A 19163-nucleotide genomic window follows, 5' to 3' on the forward strand; every position below is an offset into this window, starting at 1 on the left:
TGTGGGTCAACTTACTAAAATGTGTGCATGAAATACTAGCTTCCCTTCTGCAGTTCTGAATTGGTGTGGTTTACTTCTTGTATTTTTTACTTATTTTTGGCCCTGTTTTTCTTCTGTCCATGTAGCATCCCTGGTAAACTTTGAGTGACTGAGATACAGAAATACTGAAGGTTAACCATGTGTCCTTTGCACAACAGAATTTCTTTTTGCCCCTCTCACACCTACCAATGGCTTCTACATTCAGCTTCTAAGAATAGTCAGGTGTTAGGTATTCTTGTTAATCTATGAGTTTAATAAATACTTATTTTGGATACCTGAACATGTGAATAGCTCTGTTTGGTTAGATCAAGTGGTTTAACCTGATAACTTTTTCCTTGCTTGGAATTGGACTTAAAAAACTTTCCCATGCCTCCTTTTTTTTTACCATGTGTATTCCAGACACCTCTTTTTGAAGTTGAAGAGTCCAAAAGTAATTACGTCTTCTGTAGAAACCATTTCACATATTTGATTATCCATGTCCACCTCCTTCTGTTCTACTTTTAAGAAAGATCGGACCCTTGCTGGTAGTGCTGGAGCAAAAAAAAAGCAAATTAATCCTAGAGGAGCTTGCAACACAATACAGTAGGAGTGAACATTGCATGTCTGTATAATCACCAGTGTGGTAGTGTGGTATTTTTGTCTTTTCTAGAAAAGTGTTAGATACAGCCTGCTGCAGCACTTGGGTTCTAACTTGGGATTTTAACAGTACACTATGTACTTACTGGCCATGCTGCTAACAACTTTTGAAATACTTTGTAAATCTGTTTTTGTGGTGTTTTTTATATCTGAAAGATCGAAATGTATTTATTTTCCTGTTGTACTGCATATACAGGACTCTCATCAAAACTTCAGGTAGGACAGTTCTATCTAGTGTAATGTGAAAGGCTGGATCATATCATATGGTGGAGGTTGGTCACGTTAATGGCTTTATTTAAATCCTAGTTGGATATTTTTTGTAGCAGCGCATGTTACGCACGTCTAAGTCACTGCAAAAGGAAAAAAAGCACCCAGGACTAAAAGTACACATCAGTCTTTTGTATAAAGTGGGTGCTAAGGGAAAAATGTTAATTTGCTTTTACGCAGGCAAGGTAAAATTGTAGCATGCCAGAAAAAAACAACACCAACAAACATAAAAGTGTTTTGTTGTTTGTTTTCTTTTTTACATGTGAGTTTTAAGTGACGTAGTCTCTGCAAGAGGAAGCCGGTTTCTTCTGTGTGAAGTGTATGGGTTCAGGGTAGGCAGGGGCTGGCAAGGGGCCGTTCAACATCAGTTCCCAAACGTGTGGAAGACGATTCGCCGCGTTCCGGCCCTTTCCCCCGCACACTCTGTGAACCGCCTTTCTCTGCCCTCAGCTCTCCGCGCCCTGCCCAGCTGCTTTGCCGGGGGTCGGAGCTTTGCCGGAGGAGGCTTTGCGACCCGGCGAGCCGGTGCAGGCGGTGGGTTTCTCAGCTGCCCTCCCGGTGCCGGGGCAGGGACTGTCTGACGGTTTCCACTGAAACCCGCAGCACCCATGATGGAGCTGTGCGTTAGTGTTGTTGTTTAACCCCTGACGGGGCGGGAGGCTGTCACCCCGCTTTCCGACCGGCATCGGTTGTTTCTGGGGGGGAGGGTGGTTTTAACCGGCACTCACCGCGCAACCAGCGCCTCGAGGGTCAAGCAGTGCGAACACCACATCGTTACCCGTGTCTAAGGCAGAGGCGGAAGCCTGGCGTCTCACAAGGAGATTTAAGCGCTGCCGATGGACACGGCGGTCTCCGTGGCACCCCCCGGAGCAAATCCCGCCCTTCCCGGCCCCGCACAGCAGCGCCGCCGCCGCCCGCCATTACCGTCGGTCCGAGCCGTGCCTGCGGGCGGCAGGGGGCGCTGCAGCGCCGGGCGGTGGCCGTTGGCGGCGGGGGCGGGCGGGGACGCCATTGCGTTGCTATGAGCTGTCTGCCCCTGCGGCGGCGGCAGCGGCGGGAGGCTCGGGCGCCGCTCCTCCTGCTTGCCAGGCGTTGCTTGCCTACTGCGCGGACCGGGCTGTCCGGCGGCCTGGTGGCACTAGCGGGGCCGGAGAGGATGAGCACGGCGGGAGCGGGCGGCAGCAAAAGCAGAAGCAGCAGCGCAAGTAGCAATAGCGGGGCCGGTCAGTGAGGCGAAGAGCACCGCGGCGGAGGCAGGGCATGGCGCTGCCGGGGGAGCGCGGCGCGGAGCCTCAGCCCGGCGCCTCCCGCTCCGCCGAGGAGGAGGAGGACGGCGGCGGGAGCGGTGGGCAGCCCGAGGCGCTGTCGCTGGAGGAGATCCTCAGGCTCTACAACCAGCCCATCAACGAGGAGCAGGCGTGGGCCGTATGCTACCAGTGCTGCGGATCGCTACGGGCCCGCGCCCGCCGCGGCGAGACCCCCGCCGCCAGGCTGGGGGCGGCCGCCCATCTCCGCGTCTGGCGGGACGGCACCGTCACCCTGGAGCAGGGCGAGCCCCACCGGCCGCCCTCACCCGCCGCAGGTAAGGCCGGGCCCCGCCGCCGGCATCGCCGCTGACCCCCCTCAGCCCCCCGGGTAATGCCCAGCAAGGGCGGCAGTCCCGTGTCGGCTGCGGGCGGCCGCCCGTCTGCCTCTGCCTTTGTCCGAGGGCTGTGGCTGCCGGGCGGAGACGGTCTCCTTCCCGCCGCGGGTTGCGGTGAGGGAGCGCTGGGTTCCTCCGCCGGGCCGGGAGCGGGTTGGGTGGGTGTGTGTAGATGTGTGTGTATGTGTATGTGTCCCTGCACTATCTCGGTTTCGTGCGTGGAAAGGTAGAAACTCTCGCCTTGAATTTAATTGCCGGCGTGCGGGTGCAGGGGAGGCGAATGCGGGTTTAGTGTTTTATAATTGTGTCGTCTTCTGGTGCGTAATACTGGGTCATCCGCACCGATAGCGCCTGCTTTTGGAGTTCCTTGGACCGTATTGCTCATCCAACAGTGCCTTTTAGAAATAGTTTGGTATCAAAAAGCACCTATTAGATCAACTGAGAGATGTGATGACACTAAGTAAAAAAATAAAGCTCTGTACACCTTCCAGTGGCTTAGCACGTACCATTATTTTTTTTAATACCCAAGAAAATGTATTTTGCATTGGAAATGAAAAGAAGGGTGCATGTCATGCATTTCAAAGCTTCTGCTTATGAAGATTGTGGAAAGGAGTATTTTTGCTTGCAAGTAGAGCTTGCTTTCAGAAGAACTGTAGAAGAAACTATAGCTAGGGAGCAGAGGGTCACCATCAGTTATCACACAGATGATGATATTCCCCATCATCAAACTAGTCCATGCTCAGCATCACTGAATTTTTCAGGAAGACAAAGGTTTTTGCATTTCAGAGTTATGTGAAGCAGAAGGCTATGGTAAATTCACAAAATGAGATTAATTGAGCTCTTGGCATTCAGAACAGGGATATTATAGTTGGTGCTACAGTTTAATGAAGCATTTTAATAGAGTACCTGTCTGAGAAGTCTTCAGGCAGAGATTTGCAGTAATCCAGTTTGGAGCTAGTGGTAAATGCAAGTATAATATACTCTTCAGTGGAAGAAGGGACATAATTTTGTTCCACAATTAGAATGACTATAATAATGGCTTCCATTTAAATGTGATCTAATGTGCTTTTTTAATTATTTTTAAAAATAGGTCATTGTAATGTTAATAAAATGACAGACCAACACCCATAGGTCCCAGGTAAATACTTCCCTGACCAAAGCATCTCCATGTCACAGGAGCATGGAAGAGTTCTGTATTGCATATTGTGTGCTGCTTCTCCTTGCAGTGTTTTGGGATTATATTAGACTTCTTCCTTTCTCTTTCCTACTGTAGGAAATGTGTTGATTTACTGTGTGTTTCTTTTGTTGCTTGTTCCTTGCTGTTGGTGGGCTTATTCTATTTTCTCTTACAGTATCTGTAATGACCCATAGGAAGGGGCCCATAGGAACGTTGGATTTATCTGGATATGAAGTTCAGGCCCTTCACTGACATCCAGCATGTTTAGTTTATGCTGAAGCTGCATCTGCATTAATCTTTTAAAGTGTTTTAGTTAGCACGTGCTAACCTGTGTGTGTTGATACCACATTTAAATCTTTGGATAGATGAGACCTTTTTTATCCTTCTGCCCTACATTTTTCCTCTTGCCCGTTTACTTATTTGCTTATTTATTTTGCTTAGTGCTGTATGTGTTGTGTTGTGTATTGCTTAATACCATGTGTGCTTGCTTCCTGAAAACTGGGGAGCCTGAGTGTGTGTGTGTGTGTAGATATGTATACACACACACACACGTATATATAAGAAGATAACCAGTCTGCTAAGACCTCCCAGGAAAGCTATTGGAGGGAGAATAACCTAGGGAGAGCACTCCCTCCGGTGTATATTAATAGAAAAAGGGAGGAGGGGAGATTTCTGCCAGGTCCACACTTTTTTTCTTTTCATTTCTGCCTGAGCCACACTTGCTGATCCCACTTTTCTATTAGCTGCAGGCTGGTATGGACCTGTATTTGCTAGGAGGCAGTATTCTTCCTTGGGTCCTCTTACTGCCCCTGGGCTTCCTCATCTCCCTAACTTTGAATGCACTTCTGCAATACAGGCCATTGCTCAGCCTTCAAGCTTTCAAAAAGGATTTTGTGTGTTTTAGAGAGTAAATGTGAAGGCAAGCAAAGATGGTCCTAGTCAGTCGTCTTTTATTCTTTGGTTTGTGAAATCTGTAGCAGGTTTTTACCAAAAATTATGTGTGCGACACAGTGAATGTTGGTAATTTACTATGCTGAACACTGAAGTGTTGACAGCAGGCTCATTTCTCTTTAGTATCTTCTGAACTGTCCCAGTTCTTTTGCTTATTGTTCATTGTAGTGTCCTTAGATGATTAATGAATGTTCTGAGCCAATTTCAGCTTGAGCCTCTTGAAGAGGTGTTATTCTTAGGCTCACGTATTCTGCTTAGTAGCAATGAGAGCTGAAAAACAACCATAGCCCTGGTGCTATGACTTGAGGGACAGTACATCATGGCATAAGTCCTGAAGCTCTCTGGTCATGTTTTACTCTTGAAATACAAATTAAAGTTTTCTTAAATGGAGTACTGATTATGTAGAAATTGATGGTACTTCTCCAAAGTAGTTTCTTTTGAAGCAGTTTTCCTGTTGATGCACACTACTTGAAATTCCAAGTGAAAATACCTAGAAATTGAATAAAATGTCCTTGAGATAGGAAACAAAGATGAGTTTCACTGATAATACGGTAGAAAAACAACCTTGGAGTTCAGTCCCTGTCCTTAAGCAAAACCAGAGATTGATTCTGAGATCTTTCCAGTTTTATCTGTGTAGTCTATTAATACTTGGTTATCTTGTTTAAAAAAAAAATCAATAAGGTTTTAGTTAATAGAAGTGAAAAGATTAGGACTGAAAATGTCACTCAGTTGTTCATTTTCACATAATCATTGATATTACCTGAATCTCTCACAAGAGTAGGAACAGGAAGAATTCCTGCTAATTGTTTTCCTGCCTTTGTATTTGGGACAACTTGGGTTTAAATACTTGTGTCAGGAGGTTTGCTAGAGCAATAGGGATTTGTGGGTTAATGCTCCAAGCTGTAAAACTAATTACATCCTAGCAATACATAAAAAGTGTATAGCTGTAGGTTGGTGCATAGGTTTGGATAATCCACAAGAGCAAGTATTGGCTGTTAGTTTCTATTTTTGTAAACAACAGAATCCTGTGTGGGGAAATAAAGAAGTCCCCAAAGAATGGTGTCTTTGGGTAGCGAACATTCGGGCTTTGTTCAGGATTGTGAAAAACGATGTGATCAGTCATGCCTGTCAGTGGAGCTCGGGCTGAGGCAGGAGCAAAAGCAGCAGTGTCACGGAGTTTGCTTTAGGGACACTCATGAGGCAATGCTCTCATGGTGTGTTGCAAACCCTTTAGTTTTGCTGGAGCTTCAGTGAGTAAGAAATAAACATGAATGTACAAAAAATGAAGAGCACACTGTGGTCATCTTTGGATGAATCACTGTAACTGTCTGACATCGAAAGACCACAGAAATGTGGGTTGCTTAGAAATACCCACGATGAAATTGGAGATACAGTGTAGAATGTATTTTACCTAATGGGTGCTTTAGCTGACTCTTCGTTATTTGCAGTTTATATGAGATGAGCTCACAGTGGCATCTAGTAAAGTGCCAGATGCAATAAAAAATAACTTATGAACGAGCTAAAACATTTGCTTTAAATATGTGGTTTGACTCCTCCAAGCTTCTTGAGGAACAGTACTCGTAAGTGTTCTTACAAACTCGAAGCAATAACAAGGTGGTAAGTACAGGAGTAGAAAGCCAACATGAGAGCTGCAAATCGACCTCGTGCCCAGCATTTAGAGACAGCAGAATGCCACAGGGCACAGGAGGCTGTTTTGTCAGGGTTGTTTTGTTGCTGTGAGGCAGATAAAGGGCTCTTGCTTCTCAGTATGCTGACTGCACTGCCTCCTTCCCACAGAACGGTTTTGGGGATAAGTGGGCTTGGAAAAACTGAGGGTTTTCCCCACGTGTTTTGTTAGTGCCAGATCCCTGTCTTAACAAAGGCAGCCACTGATTTTGGGCATTGCACTGAGCTTCTGGAGAGGAACAGCCACGAGGTTCCCGGAAGGAGGCAAAATTGGGTATTTGGAAAAACAAACTGTGCTGATTTCCAGCCATTCAGCTCTTGAGGGCTGGCAATCATGAGGTGCTCCTCAACCTTCCCTCTCCCTCCCGAGAGTTTGCCTCTGCAAATAGTGTCAGTGGCCCTTCTTTTGCCTTGTCCTCCAGCCCTAGAGGAGAAGTCACAGAGGGAAATTACTGTTGGTTTTGTCACAAGCAAGTACTATGCACATTTTTCTCTTGGAAATCTGCCAGGCATTCAGTGGGAGGGCATAAAGCATGGAATATTCTGGCTTTGAATCAAAAAGATCACGGAGAAATTGACTGCACGGTGGCTTTCACAGGTCTCAGAGTGCTCAGAGTGAAGCACGCTGAAGAGGAATAGTTTACGTTGTCTTGGCAGTTTTAATAACCCTTGTGTCCTTCTTACAGCCTTGTGTGCCTATGTAGCATGGAGAAATGCAGGACAAATAAATGCAAATTTAGCTTGTGTGCATCAAGGCATTCTCATCTGTCAGTCTCTTGTGGAGCACCAAAGAAAAATACACGGGATTTTTAGAGGAAAATGAGTGTACCGACATTTTACTTCTAATTTTGTTGACCCTGTTGATAGATAGTGGATGGGAGTAACCTTGCGTGCTACTTAAATTTCAAAACGGGTGTTGCTGAGAGTACTGCTAAAATATATAGTACACTAGGATGAAGACTTAATTATGCTCTGAACTGAGATTTTGTTCAAGGGTATTCAGAAAGATCTGTTTTTAAAAGTAGTAAGGTTTAATGTGTTTAGCCTCGCCTTTTCTTGTGAGAGTTTAAAGATACAGATAGAGATGTTAGTGTTGGCAGTCATGGTAGGAAGAAAATGGCATTAGACAGAAGAGAGGAGCTGTGGTGGGTTGATAGTTCATCTCTGTTTACTTGCTGTGCTGATCTGTGGAAGAGAGAAAACTTAGGCCTTATTTATGGTAGGCTCAGTGCCATCGGTGTGGTTCCCAGTACCTAAGGATGAACTGGAAGGCTTCCAGTCATGGCTTATGCTGATGCATCCTCTGTGCTGGGGGTCATATGGGCTGTCTGTGGATATAGGCAGATGGCTGGGGGCTCTGTTGGAGGAGGACAAAAACATCCCAACACAACAAAATAACATCTTTGGCTAAAAATAAAAAGACAATCATAGAAAAATGCATATTTCAAATGCTTGCACAAAAGAAATGGAAAGAAGTTGACAACAATGATAGATGACCTTGGTTACCTGTATTTGTATACAGAAATGTTGAAAATGGTAAGTAGAGAGTGGAGGAATAAAGAATAATGTTGTGTTGTCTGAGATTGGCATTTGCGCCAAAGAGAACTTCAGAGCAAAGAACTTTGAGGAATTGTGGGCTCCTGGTGTTCATAACAACTAAAAAGTAAAAGACAACACATTTGTAATTTAATGGAGGTTTTCTTCACTTGTGCAGTAAAAATGATGATGTAGAAAGAAAAGGAGAATTGTAGTTGTCATTGTTAAGAAGAGGAGAGTGAAAAAGGAGACATCTTCTAGGATGCTGCAGACAATTAATATAATCTTCTTATGGGGCACCACTGGAGAAAAAGAACAAAGGTACTTTTTTTTCTAAAAAAAAAAAGTAATGGGTATTGGAGTATCTTCAAGGTATTGGGTATCTTCAGGGGCTGGCTGGAGGAGACAGTTTACCCCACAGTACCTAGTGAGAGGTGATGGGTAGGACTGGGGTAGCATGAGAAGGGCTTTGAAAATGAAGATGGTAGTTGTGTCTGATGTGATGGTGAGAGTGAACGTGCCTTTAACAGGACAACTGAGAGAGCAAGATCTGATCAGAGCAACAGGCAGTGAGAGTGACCTTTGCAGCAGCAGTGTGGTGAGTGAGTCTGACCTGAGCCGTGACTGTTTTTGCCAAGTGTAGAGTAGGCATGTTGCAGGTGAGAAGAGGATTAAAGGTACATAACATCCTGCATCCAGGTTGACAGTGAACTTGTCTGTATAAAAGTGGGGAAGTTTTTTCACAGTGACTGTTAAAAGGAAACTGGAGAGTGTTTACTCTGTTTCTGAATTTATCATACTACAGCATTAGATCCAGTAAGAGGACAAAACAAATATTGTTCTATTCCTGATAAAACCTTAAGTTAGCTTGCATGACACATGCAACTATGAGCATGTTACTGAATTTTATTACTCTGCACTTCAAGAGGAAAAAAAGGAGGTGAGTCAGACAGTGTAAATATGAGACTGCAAAGACATGGCTAAGGGAAGAATTAAGAAAGCTACTTTTTCATTTACTTGAGAGAGTTTGTTAACAGCTGGTAAAAGTTCTTGGCAGATGCAGTAGTGCTGTGTTATCAGTTTATAAAAAGTTGTAACCTGCTTGAAGTTCTGGGTCCATCAAATGTGATGGCAGGTACTACAACAGAGTCAGAATTCTGCCACAAGTGCACATACTTTCAGAGTGAGCAAATATGTGGTTAGCCCCAGGAAAAATTAGAATATGATTTGAGTTACAGACCTTTAAAAAAATTTTAAAAGTGAGACGTAAACTCTGCATATTCACACTTTTTGGGAAGGGTTGATACCTGAACAGGCCAGAGGAAAATGAGCCTAGTATCTAAGCATCTACAGAAGAGGTTGGCAGCAACAAACAGATACACTTAGAGATATGCATCTACCACAGTATTTATCGAAGAATAACAAAAATTTATGAGCCCTACATAAATTTAGAGGTTTGCTAGAGAGGGTGAGCAGTGGAACATAGAAAGTGTTGGATGGTGACCACAGCTGTTTTCTTTGTGCTAACTAAAAATGGGACAAGATGAGTCACTATTTAATTACATCTTAGATGGTAGCATGGGGATAGACTTTTTAATTTGGAATTGATATTATTTTTAAATAATTTTTGTTACAAAATTTAATGTGTATTAACACCAAAGAACTTAGCCATTACCGTTGTTTTGCACAATGTACAGAGGGGAAGAGTAACTTGAGTGAATCTGGGTTGCATGGAGAAAGATGAAGACATGAAAAAAGATTGACATAGAGAAGGAAGGTCCTGGCTTCCTTCAGTTTAGTAACCTTTCTAAGAATTTTCCATGTATTTTTTTACATATACCTTTCCTTTTTCTACTCCCAAGCAGAAAAATGAAGCATACCATTTCTAAATCATCAGCCATAGGCTGATACAGAAATCATGAGGCAGATCTAAAAAGCCACGAGCTGTAAAAACTGACCCCATTTCTTGTTGTCTTCTAATTATACCATTTAAGGGAAGGATATGTTGATCATCAAAGTCTAAGTGTTTCACTTAAAGACATGGGTCTCTGTACTCACTGCTGAGGGGTCTCTGATTACTTCCTGATCTAGTCTGCTTCCTTCCACTTCCTTGTGTTCTCACTTTTTTTGATCTCCCCTGCAGCCTGATGTCTCTCACTGTTAGGCTGTTCTTCTTTTATATTTGTCCTTCCTGTTTTCTCTTTGTTCTGTTTCTTTTTATCAGGCAAGATTTCTCTGGCTTCTGTTTATCTTGTAATAACCATCCTCTGCCAGAAGTTTGGCTTAACTCCTTCTGCACTATTTTTCTCTCATTTAATAATGAATCCTGTTCTTTGTATAGTAGTCTCTCTTGCTTATGTTGCTTGGTTGCCTTTGCTGTGTTCATTCTTCCCCTTTCCTTTTATTGGTACTAATCTTGACTCTTATATTGACAGTCTTGTCAGATTTTGTAACTAATGCTCTAGTTCCTGCAATCAGCTGATTAAATGAGAGCCTGAACTTTTTGTTTGTTTGTTTGTTTTTGGAGTTCTTCCTTCCCTTAAGGACAAGGAAGAGCCTACTGTTGTAGCTACAGTGCCTCTTGGAGACTTAAAAGCCAGAAAGCAAATGCAAATTCAACTTACTGTTACTTTTGAGAGCCTAAAGACCAATCAATCTGTGGGACTTAAGTTAGTGACTCTTGTGTTCTTCCTTTCTCCTTTGCCTTTGATTAGCTCTTTGGATTGTTCTTTTCTTCTGCTGTCCTCCAGTATGTATAGGCTGTCTTTCCTAAAGGAAACTTAAGTACTGCTGCTGGGGAAGTAGCTGCTTGATTTTACCCAAAACCTGCAGCAGTGGGCTTGGCATTTAACTAGAGTATTAATCTTTAACACAAAACAAGTTTCAGGTCTCGTGCCAGTGCTTACCTTAGCTATGGTGTTTCTTGAAAATCGCAGCTGATCATTCAGTTCAGCAAGAAGCTGTCTTGAAGCAAATGCTTTTGATCTGAGGAATCCGAGATGCCCGAGGAAGGCCAGGAAGATGCTCTGAGACTGAGCTGCAGGGATCCTGGAGCAACTGCTTAGAGCTGGATCAGTGTGATTGTGGTGTCACTAACGCCAGCTCCATAGCTTAGTTTCTTTTCAGATAGCAGAATGCAAACATTTTTTACATCCTGTATGCTTCCTTACAAGTAGTGTATGTCAGTCTTTTTAAATGTGCTGAATTATCTCTTTTGCTTATACAATTCAGTCTTAAATGTGTGCTTCTTACTGTTGGAGGAAATACGTGCTACTTGCTGTTGTTTTTACGTCTAGCCCTTTCTAACCATGACCTGTTAAACCTTGGGAGGCAGAGAGATTGTGTTTCAGTGAAGCATAGGCTATAGATAAATTGAGTATAGCATTTTTTTAACTCATTGAGAGATTTTGTGAAGATAATTTTTTTTTTTTTCAGTTTATATAGCAGCCTTAAGCTCCTGCCTTGAAGGATGAGACAGTGTGCCCTAATGCTTGATGAAAGTTTGGTGTGATTCTGCTTGAGGGTTTGAAAAAAAAAAAGTTAAAATAGAAATTTTGAAGAATGAAAAATCAATGTGAAGGGTTGTTATTGTTTTGTTTGCTTGTTCTTTTTTTTGTGGCAAATATGACTGTTTTCAGAGATATAGGAAACCTCCAATTTAAGTCTCCTTTCTAGTAGGAAAAAGGTGTTCACTTTTTGCATTTCAATAATCTATGAGTGAAAAGTAATGTTCTAAACTGTAGCTTGTTTATAAATGGAAGTTAAGGTTTACTGTGTAGTTATGCCATTTACTAGTAATGAATGCATTTGTTTTTGAAAGCTGTTATAGAAAGTACTGTTGAACCTTTTTTGGCAGGAGTGGTGAAAACGCTGCATAGATGCAGTGTAGTAAGTAGATGCAGTGCAGTAGAAAGGCTGTGAAGTCTGAGGAAGTCTTAATGTTAAGAAGCAACAACAGAAATTATTTTTAAAGTCTTCATCTATTTACCAGATAAGCACCTAATACTGCTTGCAAACAGAGATTGTTCTGTGACTTCTTATAGGGATTTTTTATTTTCTCCTGCTGCAAATTAAGGAAATATGACCCTTAGGCTACCTCTAAGAGGTTCTGCATTTTCCGTCATGCCAGCTGGAGAGAGGAGAAATTTCTACTCCCAGGCAGTATCAGTAAAGTCTGTGTAAGTAAATTGTATTGCACGGGCCATACAAAAGCAAATACAAAAGTCTTGATAAATTCAAGTGCGTGTTTCTTGAATCAATAATGTTAATGCTGGTCTCTTCAGAAATGTAGGAAATTGCTGACAGAGAGGGCCTGGGTGTCACTGCAGAAAGCTCAGAAAAATTTGCTAAGAATAAAGCTGCACTCAGGGTACAGAGGCATATGGAATGGAATGGTTAATAATTACCATAGTGCAGTATATATTAAAATTGTTGGAAGTCAGTTAGCAGTTTGTACTTGTCTGCATACTGTCTGCAGTGCATTTGAGTAGGTGGGAGACTTAAATTACTTCTTATTGCCCCTTCCTTTCCCAGCACATGGAATAATGACAGTAGTATTATTTTTAAAAATGCTGGTTTAAATGGGAATAAATAATCCAGTCTAAAGTGTTTCCTATGTTTTTTAAACAATATTATTATTATTATTATTAAGAATTCTTATTTGCAGTGGTAAATTTAGATAGTACCATATGTAAAATAAGGAAAGCCTCCAGAGTTTGAGTGCTTTTCCTTGAAAAACAGCTGCTATGGGAGTTTATCAAAGAAGGTCTGTCAAAGGGGTGGTGAGAGAAACCTTTTCATGTTTATTTCAGAAATCTAATTTTACCTTACCTGTTTTGCTCTGGGTTGATTTATTTGTTTGTGTGTTTTAGGATTTTGGGACTTCCTTAGGCCTTCTGTTAAAAATCTTCACAGTCTCTCATTGCTATGAGGTGTAGCAATTTGTACTTGGTGTCTCTGATGCTGAGAGCAGCAGTCAGTTTGACCCTTGATCTGTTAGACCACAGGAGATACAGCTCAGGGTATTTTCATCATTGACTGCAACTGCTGGTGGCCTTCTGCTTGCCACTGAATTGTTAGAGGTTTAAAATAATTACTTTTTTTTCTGACGTAGTAATTACAAAAAAAACCCCAAAACAACCTTTTTTTTTTTTTTTTTTTTTTTTTTTTTTTTTACCCCATCTTGACTACATTTTTGTGAATTATTCTTTTATCATCTTGCAGTATGGAGACACATTGTTTTGGCTTTCTGTCATTTGAATTCCACAGAAATAGCCTCTTAATATTTATAAGTCTGATAATAATCATTAACAAAAAAAAGTTCTCACTAAATTTTTCCCCCCCCATAATTTGTAACAATCACTTGACTGTTACTATTTTAAACACAAAAGAATCTCTTCTGTGGCTCTTGAAGTGAATGAACCAGAATCACCAGTCCTTTTGAAAAGATAATGCATGATGCAAAAACTGCCTTTTAAAGTCACTCTTCCATTCTTCATTTTGAAGTCAGACACCAGTGCTAAGTATTCAGCTTCCATTGGCAAAAGTTCAAAATGAGGGGGAACAACTTTCACTCTGTTAGGTGGATGTTCCCTATTCATTCAAGATGTATTTGAATTTAAGTTTCAAAGGGAAGGTGGCAATTTCAATATGAAATTTTAATTTTTTTTCTGCTCAGGTGTCTCTTTGCTAGTGCTGACAGTTTTGCAAGCTGTTCAGACTTAACATAGGAAGTCAGGATGATCATTCTGTGCAAGCACTATGCTAACCAGTGGGTTAAGCTTCCTTGGGCTCACCAGGCAATCTGATCAAACAGTCCTTCCAGTGATGGCTACAAATTGCAGCCTTTTCCTAACTATTGCAGTAAATCATAGAATCATAGAGTTGGCTGAGTTGGAAGGGACCTCAGAGATCATCAAGTCCAACCCTTGATCCACTACCGCTGCAGTTACCAGCCCATGGCACTGAGTGCCACATCCAGTCTCTTTTTAAATATCTCCAGGGATGGAGAATCCACCACTTCCCGGGGCAGCCCATTCCAATGTCTGATCACCCTCTCAGTAAAGAAATTCTTTCTAATGTCCAACCTAAACCTCCCCCAGCACAACTTGAGACCGTGCCCTCTTGTCTTGCTGAGAGTTGCCTGGGAAAAGAGACCAACCCCCCCCTGGCTACACCCTCCTTTCAGGGAGTTGTAGAGAGTGATGATGTCTCCTCTGAGCCTCCTCTTCTCCAGGCTGAACAGCCCCAGCTCCCTCAGCCTCTCCTCATAGGGCCTGTGCTCGAGTCCCTTCACCAGCCTGGTTGCCCTCCTTTGGACCTGCTCCAGGACCTCGATATCCTTCCTAAACTGAGGGGCCCCGAAATCCTTCATCCATACTGAGTTGGTGTCCAGCAACCATCACCTGTAGCATGTGCTCTCATTTTATGTGCAGTCAAGCAAAGTTCTAGTTTTTGAGTATGTGGAGACTCAGATTTGTGTCTCGTATTTCCTAGGATGAGTGCCCTCAGGCCCCAAAGTTGCAAGTTTTAAACTAGCAGTGTGGGTGCAGTGTGGCCAAAAAGTGTAAAATACAATGTGTGTTTTGAAAGGAAGGTTTGGTATAGTTCCATTTTGAAATGAGTGTATTTCTGTGGTATACTTGGTTTCCTGGACTATTGTTTTTCCACAGAAAATCATCCTGTCAGAATTACTTCACCCTATTTTAATATGTATTATTAATATGAAATTATAAACTTGCTGCTTTTAGTGAAATTGCACCTTCCAAGTATGTTGTGAAATTGCAGTCTTGTTTTTTGGAAGCTGTCAAGCAAGTGTTTTGTCTTGCAGAAAATTCAAATGAAATAATTCAGAAACTTAATTTCTGTATTGTATAAATTCCAAAGAGATGTTTCTGAATGGAAAATATTGACAAAAGTAACTTGCAGAAATATTACAGTAATATTTCAACTTTAATTTTTTTGAATTTCATATTGTTGTTGAACTCTTTGATATCCCAGAAGCATGAGATGAAACAGAGCCTTTTCCCTGGTTTATGAAGTAATGTTGTTTTTTCTCTTGAAATAATTATTTGCTGCTGCTTAATTTAAGCCAACATGTTTTCATGTTCCCTCCATGGCCAGGCATCAGTCATACAATTTAACTAATGAAGCCAGGCATTAAAGACACATCTTTTTAAACAGGAGTACTGTGGAGGATCCAAATAAAGAGGGCAGGGCTGCCTTCTTATTTATTCTGTCATGCATATATAATAGAAATGCTATTGAAATGTATGATTAAAGCAAAGAATATTTGGCAGTTACTCAAAAGAAAAAAGTTACTTTTTTGTTTGTCCGTTGTGTTTTACTTAATCTGAAAACTTTTTTTTTTTTTCCAATTACAGATAAATCAGGCCGTTTGCACTGCACAGAGATGGAGGTAAGAGAAGTATTTTGTGTTCTCTGCTAGTGTTGATTTAGCTCATCCCTTTTTTTCATAGTGTAAATGGGGTATATTTTAGGTGTGGAGTTCTCATTGCAAAGGTGTAGTATGAAATGTGTATTGCATTTAGGAGTTTCATTAATAGCTCCATAAATATGTCTTAACATGGGATATTTAGTTTCATGTTCAGAAACAGAAGAAAGGCTACATAGTTTTCCATGAGCAAGGTTAGAGAGATGCTGTACAGCCAATGTAATTTTGTTTGATATTAATTTCTTTAAAATATATTAATTTAGCAGACTATTTTAGTTTCTGTTGGATCATCTACCTAAATTCTTTAGAAATATGTAGTAGGTTTTGTAATAAATACTTAGTGGCTATACAATGGCTAAAGCCTGAGAGTTTGGATGGAAGAAGAGAAGACAGAGTGATCTCAGGGTTGCTTAGCCATCTAAAGACATCCTAGTTTCAGCTACTTCTAATGTTTCCTTTAATTTGTCACTTGACAGTATTTTGGAGCCCAAGAAATGTTGCTGTATGTCTTGCTCAGGTAGCAACAGAAACACAAATCTTATTAAATCTGCTTTTTTTAATATCTTGACCATTATTTGACTGTATCTTTGATACTAAACTGTGACTACTTCTGCAAGAATGCTCAAACTATGATTTTGCAAAATTCATAAATTTAATCCAAGACTGAAAGGAAAATGAAGTAGAATATCTTGTTGTACAAGATGTGGACTCATAGTATAATTTTTATTACCATACAGAGTAAATTACAGAGTCTACTCATTAAATAAACTTTTCCAGCAAGAAATATAGCTTCTGTGTCCTTTGCAGGGCAGTTTTTTTTTTTCACTGTCGTTGCAATTTCTTTGAAATGTAAAATTGAGTTTTTACTTCAACTGTTCATCAGCACCTCAGGCTGAGTCTGAAGATGGGGCATGTGCATGCATCTTAATTGGCAGGTTGCCTGTTTTCTTATCAATAATACATATGAAGGTGACAAACTGCTGGTACTGAAGGGCTTATATATATAGACTGTGCGTGAAAATGGCTGGTTTAGAGATAAAAATTGAAAGGCCAGCTAATTCAACTACAAAAAGTAAAATGCTAAGCCCATCCAGATTTTTGCTACTCTTAGTAACAATTAAAAAAAGGAAATGTCCTGTCTGGAGGATACAGTGTAAGGAGTTATTCCTAACTGACTTAAGTACAGAAATTTGAAGTAGGCACATTTTGTTTCTTCATGTGTTCAGTTTAAGCAAATGCATCCTTGATTTGTAAAATCTCCACTTGTAAACCTAGTACCTTGTTTGCAAATGATAACCTACTGTGTCATTGGCTTTGCATACTAAATATTGTTTTACAGTTTTGCTTTGCTGTTTTAAATGAAGGTAACAAAAGACCCTAACACTAAAAATACAGATAATAATAAATACTTGCTAAAATGTTTTTAACCAAACACAAACCATTTTATTTTGGGAAGGTAAAAGTGCTTTTATGTCTAATGAAAATGCCTAGTGAGAGTCAGTTGGATATGTTATACTTCACCTTCCATGAGAAAAGAATATATTAATCTTGATCTTTTAAAAATACTTTTTTGTTGACTGTTGGAAGGAAAACCAGATCAGAGTTTCCCATGAGACAGAAGCTTCATTATAAATTGTCACTAATAAGCAGCACTGTGACCATTAGCATATTGACTCTTCTGTTTATCTTTGTCATTTTGAAGGAGTCAGTGATTTTTTTTCCTCCTCCAGAATTCCTTTGAGGCTGCAGCTTCAAAAGTTGATGATGTCTGTGTGTTTCAGAACTAGGAATTCAGCAGAGACAGCCCGTCTCACATTTTGATTCCAGTGGAAGAATGCGGCCTGATTGAATGTATTTAGAATACGTGGCAAACTTCTTAAAATAATAACTAAAAACAATTATAACATTTTTTCAGAACAGGAGAACTATCCTGAATTGGCTCACCATTTATTCTGAGCTAGTGATATGGGTGGTTGTGTGAAGTTCAGAGCCCAGATGCTGTAGCCATAATGGGAAGATGAAAATAAGAAGTAAGGTTGCCTTATTTCATCTGTATCTGCCTATGACTGCTGTGTACATAATGAGAGTACTCCTTAGTTGTCTCAGCAGAAGTGGTGAAGATCAAATAAAATATGCTCCCCTCATTTGTAAACATTTAGTACTCATATAGAAAGCATTCTGTGAATGCTAAGTGATTCATATGTAGGAGGATTTAATTGTCATGTGTTTGCAAAAGACCCACCTAACTGAGCACAGGCCTGTTGTGTATGATTAATATAGTTAACCAGTATGTATGCTAATATAAGGATATACAAGTCAGAAGTGTATTAAGTAGCCTGTTCCAAACAATGGTGAGTAAATTGTTCAATACCTTTCAGATCATGTCAGGTCATAGAGTCAATTATAGATATGTTTTAGGGAGAGTTTGTGTACTGTGTATGCAAATTCTAATGGTCAGTTATATGTATCTCTAAGAAATTATTAAAAAACTTGACATACAACGAAAATTATAGCACTTGTCTATGGAGCTAAAATTGCTTTTTTTACTTTTTCATTGGAAACTTGAAGTATTGGCTGTATTTTGGATAATTTAGGGAATTCAATAGACAGGTAGTAAGTCTGCTGTTTCCCTGTGGTACAAATAAGAAAATACAGCTCATTGTATTGACTCAAAATCAATTACCTCTCATGCTGTTGAAAATGAGAGCATGTATTTAATAGCACAGAATATAAGGATTTCAAAAGAGGTGTCATAATTTTGCATTAAAAATAATGCCACACCTACATTACATTGTTACCTACTCAAAATTTAAGCAGTGCATTTCTCATATGTAGGATTATTTTTTTTATCCCTGTTGAGTGTTAACAAAAGCATCATTCTGATTGAGGGTTTGTTGCTGCAGTGAGCAATACTTGTCATGCTCAGTGATAATCACTTAGTTCTGCTTCCTTGTCATTAACCTTACAGTGTAAAGGGAGAAGAAATGTCATTGCAAGGAGTTCAGGCAAAATTGGTTTTGAGAATAATTTCTCTTAACAAAATATGGCTGAATGTGCCTTCCAACAAAATAAGTTTTGATTATGCATTGAAAAAAAAAATTCTGTGTGAATGCTTGGACACAAATACCGTAATTCTATGAAAGTTCTTGATTCCTTGTGTGGTTGAGAGGAGAATTACCCAGAGGCTCAGGACTGCCTTCTAGAAATCAAAGTAGAATCATGCATCTTTTCTTGCAAGCATTAAGTCGTGCTTGAGCGTTGTGTGCCAGTTCTGATAAGTGAAGCACTCATCCCTTGCTGATGGAATTATCTCACAGAGAAGCTGCATGCCCAGCCTTTGAAGGACCTGTTATTTTAGATGCCTGAGAGCCCATTATCCTTGTTCATTAACGTGGTGGTTCTGCTGCAGTAAGTCTGACCTCCTGATTTTCCTGAATTACTTCATAGTCACAAATAAACAATTTAGCAAACACTTGATTAAATAGTAAACATACAAAAAAGTAGAATTCAGGTTTTGATCTCTTGTTTTTTACTGAGCTGCTTGTTCAATAGGAGCTTTATTTTTTGTAATTTGTATAAACCTTTACTGCATCAAGAGGAGGTTGATCTTGGAGGAAAAGGATTTCTGTTATCTTGCTTTAGGCTTGGCACTTTGCCCTTTTCATTCAGCAATTTCATTAGCAATACACGGTGAATATTGGACTGAAGAACTAATAATGTTTTTGACTAAGCTGATTTAGTGATAGTAAAATCCTGCCATCTGTCCCGAGTCTCCA

The 19163-nt window shown here is 40.6% G+C and overlaps 1 protein-coding gene across 4 annotated transcripts in view; it reads left to right on the forward strand.

Moving 5' to 3' along the window:
- The first annotated feature begins 1690 nt into the window (after positions 1 to 1690).
- Positions 1691 to 19163, forward strand: part of SPIRE1 (spire type actin nucleation factor 1) — a 135230-nt gene continuing 117757 nt past the window's right edge. The window contains exons 1-2 of one of the 4 annotated variants that reach the window (XM_071737104.1): positions 1691 to 2524; positions 15317 to 15351. In XM_071737104.1, the coding sequence (XP_071593205.1) occupies positions 2203 to 2524; positions 15317 to 15351 (357 nt within the window). In that variant the 5' untranslated portion in view covers positions 1691 to 2202. The remainder of the gene's footprint in view (positions 2525 to 15316; positions 15352 to 19163) is intronic. The other 3 variants (XM_071737106.1, XM_071737105.1, XM_071737107.1) reach the window with 3 other exon arrangements.

This window comes from Heliangelus exortis, chromosome 2, assembly GCF_036169615.1.
Source record: "Heliangelus exortis chromosome 2, bHelExo1.hap1, whole genome shotgun sequence".
Classification (NCBI taxonomy): Eukaryota; Metazoa; Chordata; class Aves; order Apodiformes; family Trochilidae; genus Heliangelus; species Heliangelus exortis.